Source organism: Balaenoptera musculus, chromosome 2 (genome assembly GCF_009873245.2).
Source record: "Balaenoptera musculus isolate JJ_BM4_2016_0621 chromosome 2, mBalMus1.pri.v3, whole genome shotgun sequence".
Lineage (NCBI taxonomy): Eukaryota > Metazoa > Chordata > Mammalia > Artiodactyla > Balaenopteridae > Balaenoptera > Balaenoptera musculus.
Window position 1 is genome coordinate 116,104,328 of NC_045786.1, and position 20,950 is coordinate 116,125,277.

Below are 20,950 nucleotides of genomic sequence, written 5' to 3' on the forward strand. Positions count from 1 at the left end.
AAGAGATATTTCTGAAAAAGTGATGGCTACTCTAGTAGTAATATCCACTTCAGATAAATATAAAGTGATCTTTGGCGCAGCCAAGCACAAGAAATTCCTCTGGGAAATTAATTTTACATTAATTTGGCGTCAGATAAATCTGAGTTGGAATTGGTTTTCCTCTTTCGGAGAAAGTTACGATTGTAGTACTTAACCCCTCTTTCGGTCGATTTCCTCCCCTACAAAACCTGGATAATACCGCTTACGTCAAAAGGTTGTAAAAATTAAATGAGGAAATGCATGAGCTGCGTCTACCAGCGGTTTAAGAATTTAGAGCTCCAGTGCTTTGTGACCACCTAGAGGGGTGGGATGGGGAGGGTGGGAGGGAGGGAGATGCAAGAGGGAAGAGATATGGGAACATATTGTATATGTATAACTGATTAACTTTGTTATAAAGCAGAAGCTAACACACCATTGTAAGGCAATTTTACTTCAATAAAGATGTTTAAAAAAAAAAAAAAAGAATTTAGAGCTCAATAAATGATAATCACAGTAACCTGGTCATTAATTTAAAAAACATTTAAAGCTCCCTCACTACTAGGGATGCACAAAAGTTAATAACCCTCAGTCTTAGAAGAGTATAGAGCGTAATACCCAGAAAAACTTCCGAACTACTTTTACGAGGAACTAACCCCGCAGTCTTCATTACCCCACCGGAGCCTTAACCTTACGACAATCAGCAGGTTCGCTCATGCGCAGTTACACCCCCTAAGCCCAGCCTCTTGCTCAACACCGCGCCAAAGGTGCCAACATGTGCGCCTGCGCTGTGACCCAGACCTGGCGCATGCGCTGGGTGGGATAGGCCGGATTGAAAACTATGGCGTGGGTACCTGCGGAATCTGCGGTGGAAGAGTTGATGCCCCGGCTGTTGCCAGTGGAGCCCTGCGACTTGACAGACAGTTTTGATCCCAACGTACCTCCGAGGACTCCCCAAGAATACCTAAGGCGGGTCCAGTGAGTGATTTGACCCTTTGCGGGTGGGCTGGTTGTCCTTCCGCCCCTGGGCACAGCGCCCAGTGCCTGGCTCGACCCTTAAGTGTGATAAAGCCCCACCTCTGTTCCCGTCCCCCATCCACTGTCGGAACAAGATTCCTTGATTACATCTTTGCGTGAGCGAGTTTCTATGAACTTAACTTTGTTAAACCTGATTACTTGTGACAAGATAGGTGCTCTTAGATTTCTTCCACATAAGAAATCTTGCTTTCAGTCAACATAATTTCAGAAATACATTGTTTAGTACTTCGATTGCAATTCTGAACTTTTTTTCTGATTTAATAATGAACCGTAGAAGTGGATCGCTTGTTTTACTACACATGAACAATAGTAATCACGTTTTTTGTACTTATTTCTTATTTGTAGGATCGAAGCCGCTCAATGTCCAGATGTTGTGGTAGCTCAAATTGACCCAAAGAAGTTGAAAAGGAAGCAAAGTGTGAATATTTCTGTGAGTTTTATTACCCGTCGGGATTTTTTTTCCCTCCCACAAATTAAAAGACCAAGGCTCTCCTATAGTGCCAGACAGTATCAGACAGTATCAGTTACGATGTAGGTAAGATTTGATTACAACGTACTAAGTTGTACTTTTCCCCCCAAAAGGACAGCTGGCATTTACTGCCTCCAGAGAGGCTTTCAGTAACCCTGGCATTCGTGGAGATTTGCTCATAATATTTCAGGAACATGATCCAATCCTAAAGGAGTCTTTCAATAGGTTACTTATGCTATCCTTTATTTTTAAGGTACCTTTTTTTCAGTTCATAATTAGTATCAGGCTGATGTTTAATCTTAGTGTAGTTTGCATGTTTTGAATTTGACTGGGTTTTGTTTTTTAGAAATAGAAACCCAAATATCACACTTTTCTACCTACTTGCCCACTGTGAACCTTTTCATTCATTTATTTATCCAACACATATTTTACTAAACAACTGTATTGTGCCAGGCACTGGGAATACAACAGAGGATGAGACAGAAAATGTCCCTACCCTTGTGGAGTTTACGTTCTCCTGAGGAAGATGGTAAAAAAAACCAAATTAATTACATACTGCGACCATTGTTATGAAAAAAAGTAACATATAATGACCAATAAGTAACTGGGAGAACTACTTTAGATAGAGTAGCCACAGAAGGTCTGTTTTAGGAGGTGCTATTTAACCAAAGGTGGAAAGAGAGCAGCAGTTTTTAAATTGTGATAATTCCTTTTTCTTTTACGTTCTAAGTAATTCCTTTATCTGATGTTTATAATCAGGAGGTTTAAATTCAGACACTATAATGTTTCATATAATTCCTTTTCAGACGTTTTTAGTTGATGGAAGATGATATCTTGTATATCTGGCTTTTAAAAAGTGACCACATTAAGTTTTATTTCAAGGCAGTATGTGATCAGTTGTGACCTCTGTGCTGTTTTGGAAAGTAGAAGTAGCCCTTATAAAGTCAAGCATCTGAAATTATTTGAGTACGTTCTGCTCATACCAAAATTCTTTATTTGGTTTATATCTCTCTTTGTTTCAAACTGTTTTGCTATTATATTCAGTAGAAAGGTAGGACTAGATTATACCTTCGAGTCTCATGTCATGTGGATTTCTTAGAAACTCCAACTATAAACCATTCCAGGTTGCTCTTACTAAAGTGACTATATAAGAGTCTTTTCCTAATGTTTTAAACTCAGACGTAAATAGTAAAGTGAGTTGCCTCCTTTTTTACATCTGCAAAAAATACTGTCTTTCTTGTATCGTCTTATTCGCTTTATTATTCACTTTTCATCTTGATTCTGCTTTTACTTTGCAGAGGTATGAGATTCTAGTTATAACACTAACATTGATTCTAACATTTATGAACTGATCTCTAGCTTTCAGGATGCCAACCTGCTCCTGAAGGATATTCCCCCACTCTTCAGTGGCAACAGCAGCAAGTGGCACAGTTTTCAACTGTTCGGCAGGTAGGTGTACTTTAATCATTTAATCAAATTAAACCCCTCCCTCCCTCAGACTTATTTCTGTTCTTAGACTGTAGCTGGAAAAATTTGGGTTTCTAGTGTATAAAGATAAGAATATTCATGAATCAATTACCAAATTATTATAATCATTAGACATAATACAGTTGAACATATTTTCCAAGTTTTAGAATTGTTAGAATGTTGTGCAGCAATTGCTTTCTTCTGAGTTATCCATTCTCTGAAGATCATTTGTCTACTTTGTCTTCCTTTAGAGTGTGAACAGACATAGAAGTCACTGGAAATCACAGCAGTTGGATAGTAATGTGACCATGGTATGTAAGTTTCTCTGTTTAGATTGTACAGTGTATAACTATTTGATATAGTTTGTATTTACTTCCAGTTCTTAAAGATTCACTTGCTTAATCCATATTATTTTCATTCTCTCCCATCTATCATTAATAGTAACAGTTCCATTATCTTAGTAGCCTGAAAAGGATAGAGTCAGTAATGCAAGTTATTTTTATGACAGTTTTAATCTACATCTTGAGAGACTTTGGATCGGTCTTTACAAGTTTTTAAAGGTTCTTCTAGACATTTGCTTTTTAGGAAATTAAATACATTTTCAGTATTTACAAAAAGATTGAATAAAGGCATATTGGATTTTCCTCATGAGGTAATGGTGCCAGTATCAGTGAGTGACATTTTAGTAAAGCTGGTCATGCTTACTGGAAAGTAGTATTTCTTACTTTATCATCCTAGATATAATTTTAAGCTTTTTAGTAAATATGCTATATGTGGACTACTGTATAAAAAGGGTGTTGGGGAAGAGGTGGATACATTGTTCCAGGACAGTACTTTTAACCTTTTAGGGAGTCTTATAGTTTTCCTGAGAATCAAATGAAAGGTATTTATTTTCAGAGGGAAAAAATGTACCTATGCATACAATTTTGCTCACAGTTTCAGGTGGTTCACAGATTTCAGATTTTAGAAGCTTCTTCTAGGCAGTGCTTCCTAACGTCTATTATGCGATAACACATTGGGATAAATGGAAGAGGCTGCTCCCATAGCCTAAACTACCAGCTGAAAGCTAAGAGATTCAGTGTAACCTCTCTATATGCTTCTGTATACCAGTTGGAAGCTCTGCTCTAGGAAAAGTGTGGTAGACACTAACATCACTTGCCCAAGGTCATTTAACTCATAAAAGGTATAACTGAGATTCAGACTGAACTTTGTCTGACTCTAAAGCCTTTCACTGTGCTGTGAGGCCTCCTAGTAAGAAGAGGGAGAGGGCAGTAGGTAGGTAGATATATTTTTTCTTGCTCAGTCTAAGGACTTTTGGGTACCTACTTACTAATTCAAAAAGAAGCTCATCAGTAACATTATGACAATATAATTTTGTCAAGAAAGAAATGACTGAACATAATTGATTCAATAAATGAGGATCATCCATCAAAACAGTAGACTATTACATAGCAATAACATATGTTCATCATGGCAGATGTAAACATTATGTAAATAATAAAATGAATTTTTAAAGCATGCTCTGATAGCAACTATGTAAATATGAACATTGATTGATCAATTGATCCAATCATTTATTAAGCACCCACTATATTTAATAATTAGGGTTTTCAATGCTACCTGAAGCAGAAACAGTCTCTGACCAGTGGAGTAATGGGAAAAGATGAATTGTTCCAGGACAGTGGGTTTTTACGTTTTAGGGGTCTCATATTCATTCTGAGAATCTAATGAAAGCTGTTTATCCTCGGGGTGGGGGAAAAACTGCACATATATGTAAAATAATTTGCAAGGTGATGTGCCCAAATAAACCCATTGTTCTGTTAACTGAATCACACCTGAAACTAACACAATATTGTAAATTAACTATACTTAAATAAACAAATTTTTTAGGAAAAAATTTTTAATTGTTCTGTTAAGGTAGCCATATTGAACTGAATGGTCCTACTTTTTTTCATCTGACAATGTAGAATAAATCTACTCCTTCTTTAATTGGACAGCCCTTTCAGTATGTGGGGTATGTAATCATGTCTCCTTCCATGGGATGAACATACTTCATTCTTGTAATCATTCTTAGTGTATTTTTTTTTCCATACCAATTTCCATCTTTATCACCTTCCTTTGAACACATTCTTGCTTGTCAGTGTCCATTAAAGTATGATCCAAACTAAACATGTCCCATCTATGATGGGACCTCTTGGGTACTGTGTTGGTTGGCTAGGACTGCCATAACAAAACACCACAGACCTGGTGGCTTAACAGACAGTAATTTATTTTCTCACCGCTTTGTGGGCTAGAAGTCTAAGATCAAGGTGTAAGTGGGTCTCTCTCAAGGCCTCTCTCTTTGGCTTGCAGGTGGCCGTCTCCTTGCTGTGCCCTCACATGGTTTTCTGTGTGCACGCCCATCCCTAATGTCTCTGTGTCCAGACTTCCTCTTCTTCCAGGGACGCTGGTCAGATTGGCTTCGGACCCACCCTAACCACCTCATTTTAACTTAATCACAGCTATAAAGGCCCAGTCTCCCAATAATCCTATTCTGGAGGTTAGGGCTTCAACATACAGATTTTGGGGGTACACAGTTCACTCCATAACAGGCACTGTATCTTTGTGTTGAGGTGGTGGGAATGTGGAGGAATCCTCACTTCTTTTTTCACTGCTCAGTATAAAAAAAAAATACATAGGAGTAAGTAAGTTCTTTTTTTTTTCTTTTAGCCAAAATCTGAAGATGAAGAAGGCTGGAAAAAATTTTGTCTGGGTGAGAGGTTATATGCTGAAGGGGCTGTTGCACCAGCTGCAAGTGAAAGTCCTGGAATTGATTATGTACAAGTAGGTGATAATGTGGCTAAACAAACAAAAAAAGGTCATAATTTTGGTTCATGATTTAGTATAAAGACTCAGCAAACTACAACCTAGGGCAAATCCAGTGTGCAGATTTTTTTTGTATAGTCATGAGCTAAACATAAAAACATAATGGTTTTTATGTTTTTAAAGGGTTGTTTAAAAATAAATAAATAAATAATATGTGACTGAGACAGTGTGTACCCTACAAAGCCTAAAATATTTACTTTCTGGCTCTCTACAGAAAATATTTGCCAGTATTTTCTCTTAGTTTATTGGCTTTTTGACTTAAAAATTGGCAGCCTAGTTTCTAAAACAATGTGTTTTAGCTGTTTAATAATTTTGTGAGTTAGGATTTTTTTTTTTTTTTTTTTTTTTATTTATTTATGTCTGCGTTGGGTCTTCGTTGCTGCGCGGGGGCTTTCTCTAGTTGCGGCGAGCGGGGGCTACTCTTCGTTGCTGTGCGTGGGCTTCTCATTGTGGTGGCTTCTTTTGTTGCAGAGCACAGGCTCTAGGCGCGCAGGCTTCAGTAGTTGTGGCACATGGGCTCTAGAGCAGAGGCTCAGTAGTTAGGACGCACGGGCTTAGTTGTTCCACGGCATGTGGGATCTTCCCGGACCAGGGCTCGAACCTGTGTCCCCTGCGTTGGCAGGCGGATTCTTAACCACTGCGCCACCAGGGAAGTCCCAGGATTCTTTTTTTTTAATGATTAGACGTGGGTCAAATAATGAGTTATGAGTAGTCAGGGAAACAAAGGAAAACATATGACACAATTAGGTATTTAAAAATGCTTAGTAAATTGCATATTCTGGAGGTAAAATGCTGAGGGTATATTTAAATTTCACATGGCTTTATTTTAATCATAAATTATGTGGCCAGCTGCTTCTTGTCCTTCAGGATTCACCTGCCCTCAAGTTTGCAGATGTTCTTATGGAACCCACTGCACACATCTGCATTACTGGTAACTCCCTATACTATGTTGTTCTGTTCTGTTGAATAGGTATTTATTGTTTTCTATGTGGTGCTACCTTGTGTTTTTCCCATTTAAAATTAGTTTATCCTGCGAATGTAAACCCTCCAAAAATCACTAAAAAAGACCAAGACCCCAGTTAAAAAAAAAAGGCAATGAATATAAAGAGACATCTCAGAAGAAGGAAATACAAATTGTTCTTATAATGGAAGATGCCCAAACTCACTTATAATAAAAATGTTGCTTGTAACTCCACTGAGCTGGCATTTTTCAGATAACATATTGGTAAAGAAAGTTTGACACACTGCGTTAACAAGGGCTGGGAAAACGGGCCCTCTTACACATGTGGTGGGAGTGTAGACAGATTCAGATCTCTAAGGGAGCTAATTTAACACTATTTCTTATACAACATATGTTCTTTTGTATAATATCCCTAATGTATGTTACATTTCAAAATGTTTTAATTTGACAAAGAATTAATATATATTTATTTAGTTTGTTATTACAAAATACATACAAGTGAAATATATACCACATGAAAGAACCATTTAAGGACACAAGAGTTTAATGCATGTCCTCTTCAGTTTCTCACAAGTCAGTACTGTTTTCATAATCAAGGCTCCCAACATTTAACTCCAAAGTACTTTTTAGTTGAAGCAGATTAGTTTTGAAAGAACTCATTCAAGTGCCCTTAATTCCTGAAAATGTTAGCTTTAGCTAAAGATTTTTAAAGTGTGTACAACATATTAATATCATAATATCATTTTTTTCAATTTCATGCTTTAACATACTAATTACTAAAATCATTATTTTTAAATTTACATATTCAAATTTCAAGACATTATTTTCTTGGGCATTACCAACATAATAGTTCATGGAATGTTTTATTGTAATGGACAATGAAAGAATTTACTTTTATCTATTTTTTGTTTTTAAAAAACAGTGTGTTGAGAAATTCACCAGTTTGAAAAAAATGCACCCCCTGCCCCCATAATACCATTTAGTAAATTTCAGTCTCATTTTTCTTTCAGATTGGTTTTCCTCCCTTGCTTAGTATTGTTAGCAGAATGAATCAGGTAAAATCTAATAAGAATTTATGCCTTCTTTTGTTTGCAATGTTTGTTAAGGTATTTGAATACATTTACTGAATATTTACAGTATGCAAGACCCTGTCCTAAACTCTTTAACAGTTCTTATTTAATCCTTACTACAACCCTATATGGGAAATTATTATTAATATCCATTTTTTAATAGAGGGGGAAACAAAATTGGAGATTAAGTTACTTGCAGGTGGTTTTTCAGCAAGTTTTAATGGCAACACTGGAATTCAATCCCAGGTTGATCTAATTTCAGAACTCATGCTCTTGATCGTGGTGCTAAACTAGTCATATGTACAGATTTCAGTTATAAGTCTTAGATTCTGAGGTTTGAAATAAATACTAAGGTTAGATTGCTATTTCTAGTTCCAGATGTCCTACACACTTCATTAAGAATGAAATTTGAGTTTCTTGGATCAAAAGGGGAGAAATATGGATTTTGGTTCTTCAGTCTTCAGAGCTAGGAACTCTGTTATCCATTTAAAGAGCAAATGAAAACTTTGATTGTTTTGCATTCACATAGCATTGGGTACCCTTGGAAGATAACAGTCATACTCTATTGTAAATCATATACTGGCTGACAGTTTTACTTACTTGATCATTTACATTAAGGTACTGGAGTAGTTATACTAAATTTGATGAGAGTGATTTCTGTAAGTGTCCATCTATATTTGAATAAGCCCGTGAATATTTTCAACAGTTGGATAATTCTATCTATATAGCTTAAAACTGATCTTTCTCTAGCTAACTTTGTCTTTAGATTTGTACTCTGATTTAATGAAAATAAGCTGAAGATATTTATGCAAAGGGTTTTTTTTAAGAGTATGTGGAATTTTTTTTAAAGTAGTTCTGAACTAAATTAGTAGTTACAAACTAAATCCTAGGATTTAAACCAAGGTATTGATAATTGAAAGTATATAAGAATATTTGTCTACAAAGCCTCTTCTCACTGAGTGTGCCATCTAATCAATTTACTAAATAGAGTCACAGGTTTCTCTGGAAACCTAAAGAATGAGGCCATTTTAAACATAGAAGTTGCTTTCTAACTGAACTTAATGAAACTCAAGTTGAACTTGTTAGTGTTGTATTACTAATACTGTTCTTTCATCTCTTTCCCCCCTTTTTTTAGGCAACAGTAACTAGTGTCTTGGAATATCTGAGTAATTGGTTTGGAGAAAGAGACTTTACTCCAGAATTGGTAGTACTGCATCTTTTTCTTTTCATAATGCAGACAAAATTTATATACTTATATATAAGATATGGCTCTACATTATTTATGTATATGTATTATACATATACATACAACTATATGTGTAACGCAAGCAATGGTTGTTTGCAGTAAACACTAAAATGTAAATCAACATACTACTTTCTTCATTGAGATAGTCTTGCATTGGGAAAAAAAAGTCAACTAAATAGTTGATTTATATCCTGGGAGAAGCTGCTTATCTTGTCACAGATCAGCAACAAACAGACTGGCTACCAGTCTGCACACCCCATTTCAAATAGCACTGACCTAAAGGACTTTGAAATGCATTTTCTAAACTGGCTTTTAAATCCAGTTCACAAAAGAATATCAGAAACACCAATAATGGCAAATATATGTGCCAGGCATTGTTCTAAGGATTTTATATATAATAACTCCTTGAATCCTTTGATAACCTATGAGCTGTTATTTCCATTTTACAGATGAGGAAACTGGAGCACATGGGAATTTAGTAACTTGCTTGAGGTCACACAGATTATAACGGGCAGAACTGAGACTCATGCCCTGGCAGTCAGGCTATACTCTCAACAGCTGTGCTGTATTACCCCTCTATTTTATTGCTTTATGCTCACAGCTTACTTTTCATCTTCAAAATTGGGTAAATTTGGTAGACATTATATAAATGAATTACCCACCTAATCCCCTAATAAGAAATTTTATCATCCTTTGGAGTTAGATTTAATTTAAAAAACAAATATTTTTCACAATTGAGGGTATTTGCAAAAGAGTGTATCTGAGGCTCCAAAGCTTCCTGTCAAAATAGATGATATAATCTTTGCCCTCCAGAAGCTTACAGTCTGCTGGGAGAGACAGATAAAGCAACATTACAGTACAGTGTATAAGTTTCCCAGCCTGCCATTCAGCCAGGTGGCTTAGATAAGTCTCCTCCATAAGTGTAATGATTATATTCTTTATCACTAGATTTTCGTTTTTTATTTTTATATTTTCATTCTTTTAAATCTCTACCATATAACATGTAATTTTGAAGGGGAAAAAAATCCATGCTTAAATCACTGTTTTTGATTGAGTGGTCAGACATGTCTTTTACATAGTTGTTACTAATGTATGTATTCTGATTTTTTAGCTCACATTTCACATATATATTTCTATATGATAATGTAATTCACATAATTGCCGTTGTCCAAATGTCTGTGGTTTACTTTGATTCTCATTATTGACCATTTGGATTCTTCCTTATATTTTACAATCATGACTAAATTATAAACATTTATACTGATTTTCTTTTTTATTATTTCTCAGGATATTTCTAGAATAGAATTATTGGATCAAGGTTTTATAAGCTTTTGTTACATCCTGCTTGCTTTCCAGAAGAATTGAACCCATGTATAATGACATCAGCAATGGATTCTTAAATTTCTCTTCCCTACAACCCTACTTTAAGTTGAACCATATGAAATTTCCCTTTTTGTAGGTTAGAAACATTTGATTTTCAACAATTCCATATGGTTCAAGCTATCACTTTAAAATTTGTTTTGGTTTTTCAAATTTAGTAAATATATAGTAGTACTTCAAAGTGAATATAATTTATGTTTCTTTCATTATCAGTGAAACAAAACTTTTTCCATGGATTGATATATTAGCTGCATCTTCAATAGATAACTTAGTTCATATTTTTAGGCTACTTTTTCATTGGAATCTAGATATTGAGCTTTAAATTCTATATCAGTTCTTCCTGTCTGATAGCGACCTTTTAGCAGTATTATTTATCTGACGTATTTTCCTTCTCTTCCTTTAATCTTTATTTTTTTAACTCTTGTAAGATTTTTGGGACTTTTTTTTTTAGCTTTTAAAGATTACCCACTCAAGAGGGTGATAATTTTGGCTTTTCCTGTTAATTTAATGAAAATGTATTACTGAAAAGTGTGGCTATATTTGCCAGAGGAACCATTAAAGTGTTTCTGAACCAGGGATAGCTGATTTACTAAATTTTAACCTGATTAATCCTTTGAGTTTTATTTTGAGTAGTCTGTCTTTTAAATCAACAGTGTTCAATTCCTCTAAGTAACCATACCATTAGAACTCTAGTACTGAGAATACCAATGTTTAAAAAAAAAACTTGTGTCACAGGAAGTTTGCTTATCATAAACTAGCAAAAAGAAAAAGGGACCTTTTAATTATTTCTTTACTTGGGATTACTTGTCTAATATTTTTTGAGAAATACCACCTTATTTTGCCAACTAAGTGTGATGTTATTAAAGAAGGTTTTCAGCTATTTAGTTTTGCTTTTATTTTTTAGTATTGTCACAGTGTGCTCACTGACTTTGAGAAAAGGAATCTTTCAGTATAGATACATCTTAGACAATCAGTAGAGATTTAAGCACCTTCTAAGTGTAGAGGCCATTTGAATACCTGAATGCCAGCTTTATATTGTAAATTTATCCCGGAAAGTTTGAGTCAAGTTTAAATGTATACTAGCTTTTTTCGTGTAGAAGAGAGTCCCTCTCACTCTTTATAAAAGAAACCTGGATGTGAATCTTTTTTTTTTAATGTTATTTTATTTTTTTTATTAATTTTTATTGGAGTATAGTTGCTTTACAATATTGTGTTAGTTTTTTGGATTTCCTTCCCATTTATGTCACCACAGAGCATTGAGTAGAGTTCCCTGTGCTATACAGTAGGTTCTCATTATCTATTTTATACATAGTATCAATAGTATATATATATGTCAATCCCAATCTTCCAATTTATCCCACCCACCCCCAGATGTGAATCTTTTTGTTTAAGAAAAAGTCTTATTGATTTGGGGTTGCTTGAGGAGCTTAGTGTGTTACACAAATTGCTATTTAAGCTTTGTTCTAATATTCTTCAGGTTTCCCCTAAAGTGATGTGTTGCTCTGAATAAACTCAGTCATATATACTGCTGGTGGAAACATAATTTGATATGACCTTTCTGAGGTACAATTCAGTGATTATAAGTTAAACTTACAGTTCAGTTTGCTTACTTACTACTTTTTTAAATTCTATATAGGGAAGATGGCTTTATGCTTTATTGGCTTGTCTTGAAAAACCTTTATTACCGGAGGCTCATTCACTGATTCGGCAGCTTGCAAGAAGGTGCTCTGAAGTGAGGCTTTTAGTGGTAAGTTCAAACTTAATATTTCAAATCAGAAGCGCTCACCAATTTATGTGGTGGTAAAGAACGATTTCAATGAAACAGGAAAACATGGAATATTTGATTAGTCAGGATTAGATTTAGTCACATCATAGAAGAGTCCAAAATAACAGTAGCTTAAATAAAACGTAAGTGCTTTTCTCAGACAAAGGGAGTCTGAAGGTAGGCAGATTAGATCTAAGATGGCAGCGACCCAGGCCTTTGAGTTCTGCCACATGTGGCTTCCATCCTCAAGCTCACCTCATAATCCAGGATGGCTGCTGGAGCTTCAGACATTATATTTCACTATAGGAAGCTGGAAAGAAGGGAAGAAGGTCATCCCCTCTAAAGAGCCTTCCCAGAGGTTCTACAAGCACATCTGGCCAAAATAGCTCATTGGCCAGAATTTAGTCACATCATAAGGAACTATGGGAAATGTTTACTTTAGTTGGGTGACAGTGTGTCCAGCTAAAAATGAGGTTCATTTGCTAAATAATAAGGGGAGTCAAGAAGCCGGAGTGGTCAACTAACAGTCTCTGGCATAATAATTGTTTTGAATTTCTCCAATCAGACCCTTCCTCTAACTCATACCTGCAGCATTACAGTATAAATTAATTTGATGCCAGACTAAGTCCACTTCTGATTTTTTTTTTATTCCTCTTTTCTCCTCCACAAAATGTATACTTGTTCTTCATTGACTACTCCAAAATATTTTCATTAAATATCCACGATATGGCACAAACTAACTTATATGGCCTGTACTCTGAGCAAAATGTACTTGTTACTCATTAAATATTCCCTAAGCTATGTTCCTAGACTTTATTCCCTCTCCAGAAGTGCCTTTTCACCCTCTTCTAATCTGCATCTATATACCATTTACTTTTCACAGTCTGGCTCGTATCCTATCACTTTCTGTGATACTTTCCCTAAATCTCACGATTAAAAAGAATCTCTTCAATCCTCTATTTTTCCAGTATGCTTTGTATCTTTTTTATGACACTTAACACATTTTTCCTTTAATTAAAGCTGATATGGATATTTCCTCTTCTGTGCTATCATCAGGAAGTATGTTTTATTCATATTGTTAAGTTCTTGGCACATAAAGGAATTGAATATGCTGACATCATTGAAGTGTGTCCCAAGTTTGAATAATGTATGACATGTCTGTTATAACATTACTCAGTGAGTTATTGTGACTGTTCCTTGAAATGTATAAAAATAAATTTCATACTCTGTAAGACTACCTTCCATGTGTCTTAGGTCTGTCATTTTAACAGATATTTAAAGTGAACTTTAAATGTATAGTTCAGGAAATACTTCCATCGTAATTGAGAATTCTGATCTGGAATATTTTCTTTAAAATATTTTTATATAATTTTTTTCCCTTATTGCCCAGTTAGGACACAGGGTTTTTTTGCTCCTGTACTTGGAACCAGGAAGAAGATCTCTCCCAAGTTATCCTCCTTAGAGCCCTCAACTCTTATTTCTTTTCAGGACCTATTCAGGACCTTTCTTTAAAAGATGATCTTAGATGTTTTCCAAGGAATCATTAACTCTACAGTTTCTCCTTTTTCTTTGACATTTTCTATTTCCCTGTGATTATTACTGTCCTCTAATAAAATGCTCATGTTTTCCATCTTGAAAAGAAACTTGTTTCAAAAATATTAAGGGATAACAGACTACATTTTAAACTTTTTCTTTTTTCTTTTTTTTTTTTTAGGACAGCAAAGATGATGAGAGGGTTCCTGCTTTGAATTTGTTAATCTGCTTGGTCAGCAGGTAAGTAATCCTTGGCTTCTTGCTTTATGATAGCATTATTAATGGTGGTAGAGAGTATTGTTTCCATTTTACAATGAGGAAGTTGAGGTATAAGGAAACAATATTGTGTTATCACAATTCCCTTTATTTCTAGTTTTTTTCTATAAATAATGCTGCATTGAAGATCCTTGTACACACAGCTCTGTATTTTCCAAAGGGTAAATTCCTAGAAATAAGTTAAAGGGCTTGCATGTATTTCTTCTTTCTTTTTTTAAAATTTATATTTATTTATTTATTTTTGGCTGTGTTGGGTCTTCATTGCTGCGCGAGGGCTTTCTCTAGTTGCAGCAAGCGGGGGCTACTCTTCGTTGTGGAGCATGGGCTCTCGGCACACGGGCTTCAGTAGTTGTGGCACACGGGCTCAGTTGCTGTCACTTGCGGGCTCTAGATCGCAGGCTCAGTAGTTGTGGCGCACGGGCTTAGTTGCTCCGCCACATGTGGGATCCTCCAAGACCAGAGCTCGAACCCGTGTGCCCTGCATTGGCAGGCGGATTCTTAACCACTGTGCCACCAGGGAAGTCCCAAGGGCTTGCATGTACTTCTAAAACCGATATATTTATTGCCAGTTTGCCTTCCAGAAAGATCATACCACTCTGTTCCCACTAAAGTGTCAATGAGAGTGCCCGTCTCCTATCCAGCACTGGGCGTTTTCAGTTGATATAAATATTTCCATTCTGATAATAAAAAGATACAAATTATTTTTATTTACTTTTGTATGATTATCAGTAAGGGTAGAATATGTTTTATTTTATTGCAGTTTTTTTTAATTGCTACTGTCCTTTGTTCATTTTCAGTCAGGTCATGTTTTTATTTAGTATACATTTGATTTTATTTCTTACATTAAAATTTCACCTGGAATTTATTTGAAAATGTCTTCATATTCTAAATTCTTGTGTGTGTGTGTATATATATACACACACACATATTTATTTTAGGTCTCTTTCTGGACTTGATATTTTTGTTCATTGGTCAGTGTTTTTATTCCAATGCCAATAACTTTTCAAAGTTTTATAGTATTTTTAATATTGGGAGGGTAAGTAATCCTGTGTTCATTTTTCCCTCCCCCAGACAAGATACTTTTTTAGAGTGTACACACATTCAGCATGTAATTTCTTGATCTACAGTAATTATGCTAATGATGATAAATAACACCTACTTGGCAATTTGTGCCAGGCATTTTTCTTAGTGCTTCAAAATAGGAACTCATTTAATCCTTAGAAGGTAGGTACTATTATCAGTTTACAGATGAGGAAACCATGGCAGAGGGAGGTTAAATTACTTTCTTACCATCACAGAACTAGTAAATGGCAGAGCTAAGATCCAAACTCCAGAACTAAGCCCTTAACTATGCTGATCACAAACAAAATTAATACCTACCTCATCTTTTGGTAGTAAGGATTAAATGAGAGGATACAGTGTTGCCCTAGGCGCAAATATACTGTATCTCTAATCCTTAAAACAACTCAGGGTTTTTTTTCCTTTACAGATGAGGACACCAGTTCATAAGATTAAGTATCAATAATTGATGGTTCAGTAAGCTAGTACTTAATGGAACCAGAAACTTAAATATATCATCTGACTGATATTTTATAATATTATGCAATTATGAGAGAAGAAATGTCCAAGTGTATTGGGTCATGATTTTTTTTTTTCCCCTCAGAAAGTTAGGTAAAAATGGAAAAAAGTTCTAGGACAGAAAAGTTCTAGGACAAAGTTCTAGGACAGTTCTATAGACTTCACTTAGGAAAACTTATAGAAGGTTATAGCAAGCTTGGAAAAAAGATAACATAGGCCTTGACTCTTTGCAGTAACAGCTTCAATGTAAATATCTGTCATTGTTATGACAGAAAACCCAAGAGGGTTTTTTATTGTTGGTTTTGTTTGTTTGGGTATCTTTAAGGCAAGAACTGCTAATTCATAGAAATACCTCGTTAGATGAGTGGGATCCCATTCAAAAAGGATCCAGTAACTGTTAGCTGCCTTAATTGTTTTACCAATGGTAATTATTTTTTTAAGCTTCTTATTATGGAGTTGTTTAAACCATAAAAATATTGTAGAATAAATCCATAACCCAGTTTCAACTGTTTTGTTATTGTATTTTAAACAAATCTCGGACATATCATTTCTCCTGTTTTAGTGTATCTAACTGATAAGGGCTTTTAAAACACATGACTGTAGTATTTGTATCACAAATTTATTAAATAACTAATAAATTTAATAATAACTCCATAGTATCATCTGATGTCCAGTCCATGTTTCATGTTCCCTAATTATCCCAAGAATGTCTTTTTACATTTGAATTGTTCAAATCAGGATCCAAGTGCGATGCACTCATTACGTTTGTCTAATATGTCTCTTAAGTATCCCCATCAACCTCTTGGGTTTTTCTTGCCATTTTTTGTTGAATAAACCGGGTCCTTTGACTTGTAAAATTTCCCACATTTTGGTTTTGACCTAACTTCATGATGGTATTTAATGGTTCATCTATCCTCCATATTTTCTGTAAACTGGTAGGTAGGTCTAGAGGCTTGATTATATGTCATGTGTATGTTTGTTTGACAAGACTCTATGTGTGCTATTGTGTCACATCAGGAAGCATATAATGTCTAGTTGTCCCACTTTTAGTGGTGATAAAGTTGACCATTGCATTCAGGTAAAGGGATATTGCAGTCATTATTCTTTTTTTTTTTTTTTTTAATTTATTTATTCATGGCTGTGTTGGGTCTTCATTTCTGTGCGAGGGCTTTCTCTAGTTGCGGCAAGTGTGGGCCACTCTTCATCGCGGTGTGCAGGCCTCTCACTATCGTGGCCTCTCTTGTTGCAGAGCACAGGCTCCAGACGCGCAGGCTCAGCAATTGTGACTCACGGGCCTAGTTGCTCCGCGGCATGTGGGATCTTCCCAGACCAGGGCTCAAACCCGTGTCCCCCTGCATTGGCAGGCAGATTCTCAACCACTGCGCCACCAGGGAAGCCCCCATTATTCTTTTTGATGCTCAAGTTGTTCCATCTTTGGACATTGGGAGCCCCTCAGATCAATTCCTATGCTTTTTGTTATATACCCTTAGTGGTCTTTTTTATTTTACGGCTTTCTTCCTTTCTACGTTCTTTCTTCCTTTCTCTTTCTGAGCCAAGATGACTCAGATGTATCTTGGACACTTGGCTCCAGATCTGGAATCAATCTTTTCTCCTGGGAGTGCTGGTTCCTGTTTTAAAGTAGAAAATGGTGTCTGGAGTCCACAATTTGGACATTAGGAAAGCTAGTTTTTATTAGTTTGGTCATTGCATTTAGACTTTTTCACTGAACAGAGCTAGGAAGTTATGTAGTTTTTAGAAAGAGAAAAATTAAATCATGAGTTCAAATTAATTTTCAGTTCTAAGTTAAGACTACTTGATTTTTCTTTAATGTTTTATTTCTGTTCTTCTATGCACAAAATTCTGGTTTCTAATAATATTAACATAATTTTTGGCTTTATCCTGTAATATTCACATAATAGTTTCAGAATAACAATACTAACAATATTACTGATAATAAAACTATTGAAATCAGTTTAAGAATTCTTTTTTTTTTTGGAGTATAGTTGCTTTACAATGTTGTGTTAGTTTCTATTGTACAGCAAAGTGAATCAGCTATATATATATATATATATATATATATATATATATATATATATATATATATATATATATATATATATATATATATCTCCCCTCTTTTTGGATTTCCTTTCCATTTAGGTCACCACAGAGCACTGAGTAGAGTTCCCTGTGCTATCCAGTAGGTTCTCATTAGTTATCTATTTTATACATAGTATCAACAGTGTATATATATCAATGGCAATCTCCCAATTCATCTCACCCCCCTTTCCCCCTTGGTATCCATATGTTTGTTCTCTATGTCTGTGTCTCTATTTCTGCTTTGTAAATAAGATCATCTATACCAGTTTTTTCAGATTCCGCATATATGCATCAATATACGATATTTGTTTTTCTGACTTTGTACATTTAAAAAATTCTTTGCAGTTCTCTTTGTCACTGGTATATCTCACTAGGGATATCAGAACATCATGTTTAAGATCACTTGAAATTATTCTCCTCTGTGTGGTTATGCCACCAACCTAGTATAGGAGAAAGTTCATTTGGTGATTTTCTGTTTTTATTTAATCTTGTTTTATAATTTCATAAAATAGTTACATTGTTCCAAAGTTAAAATTATAATTCAAGGTACATTTTGGAGCATTTTAGAATCCACCTTTATCCTCTGTAGCGTCTTTTCTCCCTTTTGTAGTTACCCATTTTATTGTTAATTTTTGATTTATCCTTCCATTCACTGTTCTTTTAAAAAATATAAGCAAATATATATAAATATATCTGCATTCCTGCAGATGCCTACAAAACATAACATACTAAGCATTCCATTCTGTACCTTGTTTTTTCACTTAATAGATCCTGGAAATCACATGGTAGCAGTGCAGATATTTTCCTCTTTTTTTTTTTTTTTTAATAAAAGCCTCATAGTCTTCCACTGTGTAGATATATCGTAGTTCATTCAGTCAGTCCATTTATTGATGGATATTTGGGTTGTTTGTGGTCTTTTGCTATTACAAGTAGTGCTGCAATTAATTTTTTAAGTATACATTAAATTTTTTTAAATTGGAGTATAGTTGATTTACAATGTTGTGTTAGTTTCTAGTGTACAACAGCATGATTCAGTTATCCATATATATATTCTTTTTCAGATTTTTTTCCCCTATAGTTTATTACAGGATATTGAATATAGTTCACAGTGCTATACAGTAGGACCTTGTTTATCTATTTTGTATATAGTAGTTGGTATCTGCTAATCCCAAACTCCTAGTTTATTCTCCCCCGCCTTTCCCCTTTGGTTGCTATGTTTGTTTTCTATGTTTGTGAGTCTGTTTCTGTTTTGTAAACAAGTTCATTTGTATCATTTTTTTATTTTTATTTTTTTAATAAATCTATTTATTTATTTATTATTTTTGGCTGCATTGGGTCTTCGTTGCTGTGCGCGGGCTTTTCTCTAGTTGCGGCGAGTGGGGGCTACTCTTCATTGCGGTGCGCAGGCTTCTCATTGCGGTGGCTTCTCTTGTTGCAGAGCATGGGCTCTAGGTGCGCAGGCTTCAGTAGTTGTGGCTCGCCGGCTCTAGAGCACAGGCTCAGTAGTTGTGGCATATGGGCTTAGTTGCTCTGCGGCATGTGGGATCTTCCCAGACCAGGGCTCAAACCCAATGTCCTCTGCATTGGCAGGTGGATTCTTAACCACTGCGCCACCAGGGAAGCCCTGCATCATTTTTTAGATTCCACATATAAGTGATGTCATATGGTATTTGTCTTTCTCTGTCTGACTTCACCTAGTATGATGATCTCTAGGTACATCCATGCTGCTGCGAATGGCAATATTTCATTCTTTTTTAAGGCTAATATTCCATTTGTGTGTGTGTGTGTGTTCACAACATCTTTTTTATCCATTCATCTGTTGATGGACATTTAGGTTGCTTCCATGTCTTGGTTATTGTAAATAGTGCTGCTATGAACATTGGGGTATGTGTATCTTTTCAAATTAGAGTTTTCTCTGGATATGTGCCCAGGAGCAGGATTGCTAGACATATGGTAACTCTATTTTTAGTTTTTTAAGAAACCTCCATACTGTTTTCCATAGTGGCTGCACCAATTTACATTCCCACCAACAATGAAGGAGGGTTCCCTTTTCTCCACACCCTCTCCAGCATTTGTTATTTGTAGACTATTTGATGATGGCTGTTCTTATCGGTGTGAGGTGATTGATACCACATTGTAGTTTTGATTTGCATTTCTCTAATAATTAACAGTGTTGAGCATCTTTTCATGTGTCTTTTGGCCATCTGTATGTCTTCTTTGGAGAAATGTCTATATAGGTTTTCTGCTCATTTTTTGATTGGGTTGTTTGTTTTTTTGTTATTGACTTGTATGAGCTGTTCATATGTTTTGGAAATTAAACCCGTGTTGGTCGTATCATTTGCAAATATTTTCTCCCAGTCCATAGGTTTTTTGTTTTGCTTATCATTTCCTTTGCTGTGTAAATTCTTTTTTCACCAGGTATTTTGACCAACGTGACTTAGCTGATGAGCCATCCTGATAATAGCTGATCTCTCAGGGATAGAAGATATTTGTAATGAAGACAGCCTGAGTCTGAGGAAGTGCAATGCCAGTTCAAGTACAGATTGCATCACATCTTCAACACTATGTGAAGCGTCTTCATCTTAACCTGTGCAACTCAAGTTGATATTCAGAAGATAGATTGTGTTGGTATGAGTATCTGAGGTATCTTTGAAAGATGTTACGCAGTTTTTGCTGAACAATTTAAATAGTTTTCTGTAATCACATGCTTTTAAAACAAACTGAATGATTTATTGGTGAAGCATCCTGCACAGAAACTGTATGACGAAATTGTACAGAGGTTGTTGGTGCTGTTTCATTGTTTATTTACATATACACATATAAAATTCTATTGAAAATGTGTTTTGGTTACTAAATTTTGTTTGACTATTTAACAAAACAAAAGACAATGGATAAATGTCCTTAGTATTAGAATTAAGATAATCTAGATTATATGGCACGTGTATTCATAGTCAGCAACAAAATTAGTCTAACATTTTCCCTTTAAGCTCTATACTTTTATTTTTGAATGCTTTCTTTCTTTTTTTTTTTTTTATAAATTTATTTGTTTATTTTTGGCTGCGTTGGGTCTTCGTTGCCGCGCGTGGGCTTTCTCTAGTTGCGGCGAGTGGGGGCTACTCTTCATTGCGGTGCGCAGGCTTCTCATTGCAGTGGCTTCTTTTGTTGTGGAGCGTGGGCTCTAGGCGCA

The 20,950-nt window shown here is 35.3% G+C and overlaps 1 protein-coding gene across 3 annotated transcripts; it reads left to right on the forward strand.

Moving 5' to 3' along the window:
- The first annotated feature begins 810 nt into the window (after positions 1-810).
- Positions 811-20,783, forward strand: GEMIN2 (gem nuclear organelle associated protein 2). Of its 3 annotated transcripts, none has more exons than XM_036841720.1 (10): positions 811-984; positions 1,399-1,483; positions 2,882-2,971; positions 3,241-3,300; positions 5,699-5,812; positions 7,826-7,870; positions 9,021-9,089; positions 12,148-12,258; positions 13,991-14,049; positions 20,182-20,783. In XM_036841720.1, exons 1-10 carry the CDS (start codon positions 857-859, stop codon positions 20,219-20,221), a joined length of 801 nt encoding a protein of 266 aa, XP_036697615.1. In that variant the 5' UTR covers positions 811-856; the 3' UTR covers positions 20,222-20,783. The 3 variants fall into 3 exon arrangements, with proteins under 3 accessions (XP_036697615.1, XP_036697616.1, XP_036697614.1); XM_036841719.1 differs by having other exon boundaries at positions 812-993; positions 20,182-20,781; XM_036841721.1 differs by lacking the exon at positions 7,826-7,870 and having other exon boundaries at positions 811-993; positions 20,182-20,782.
- Positions 20,784-20,950: the final 167 nt, after the last annotated feature.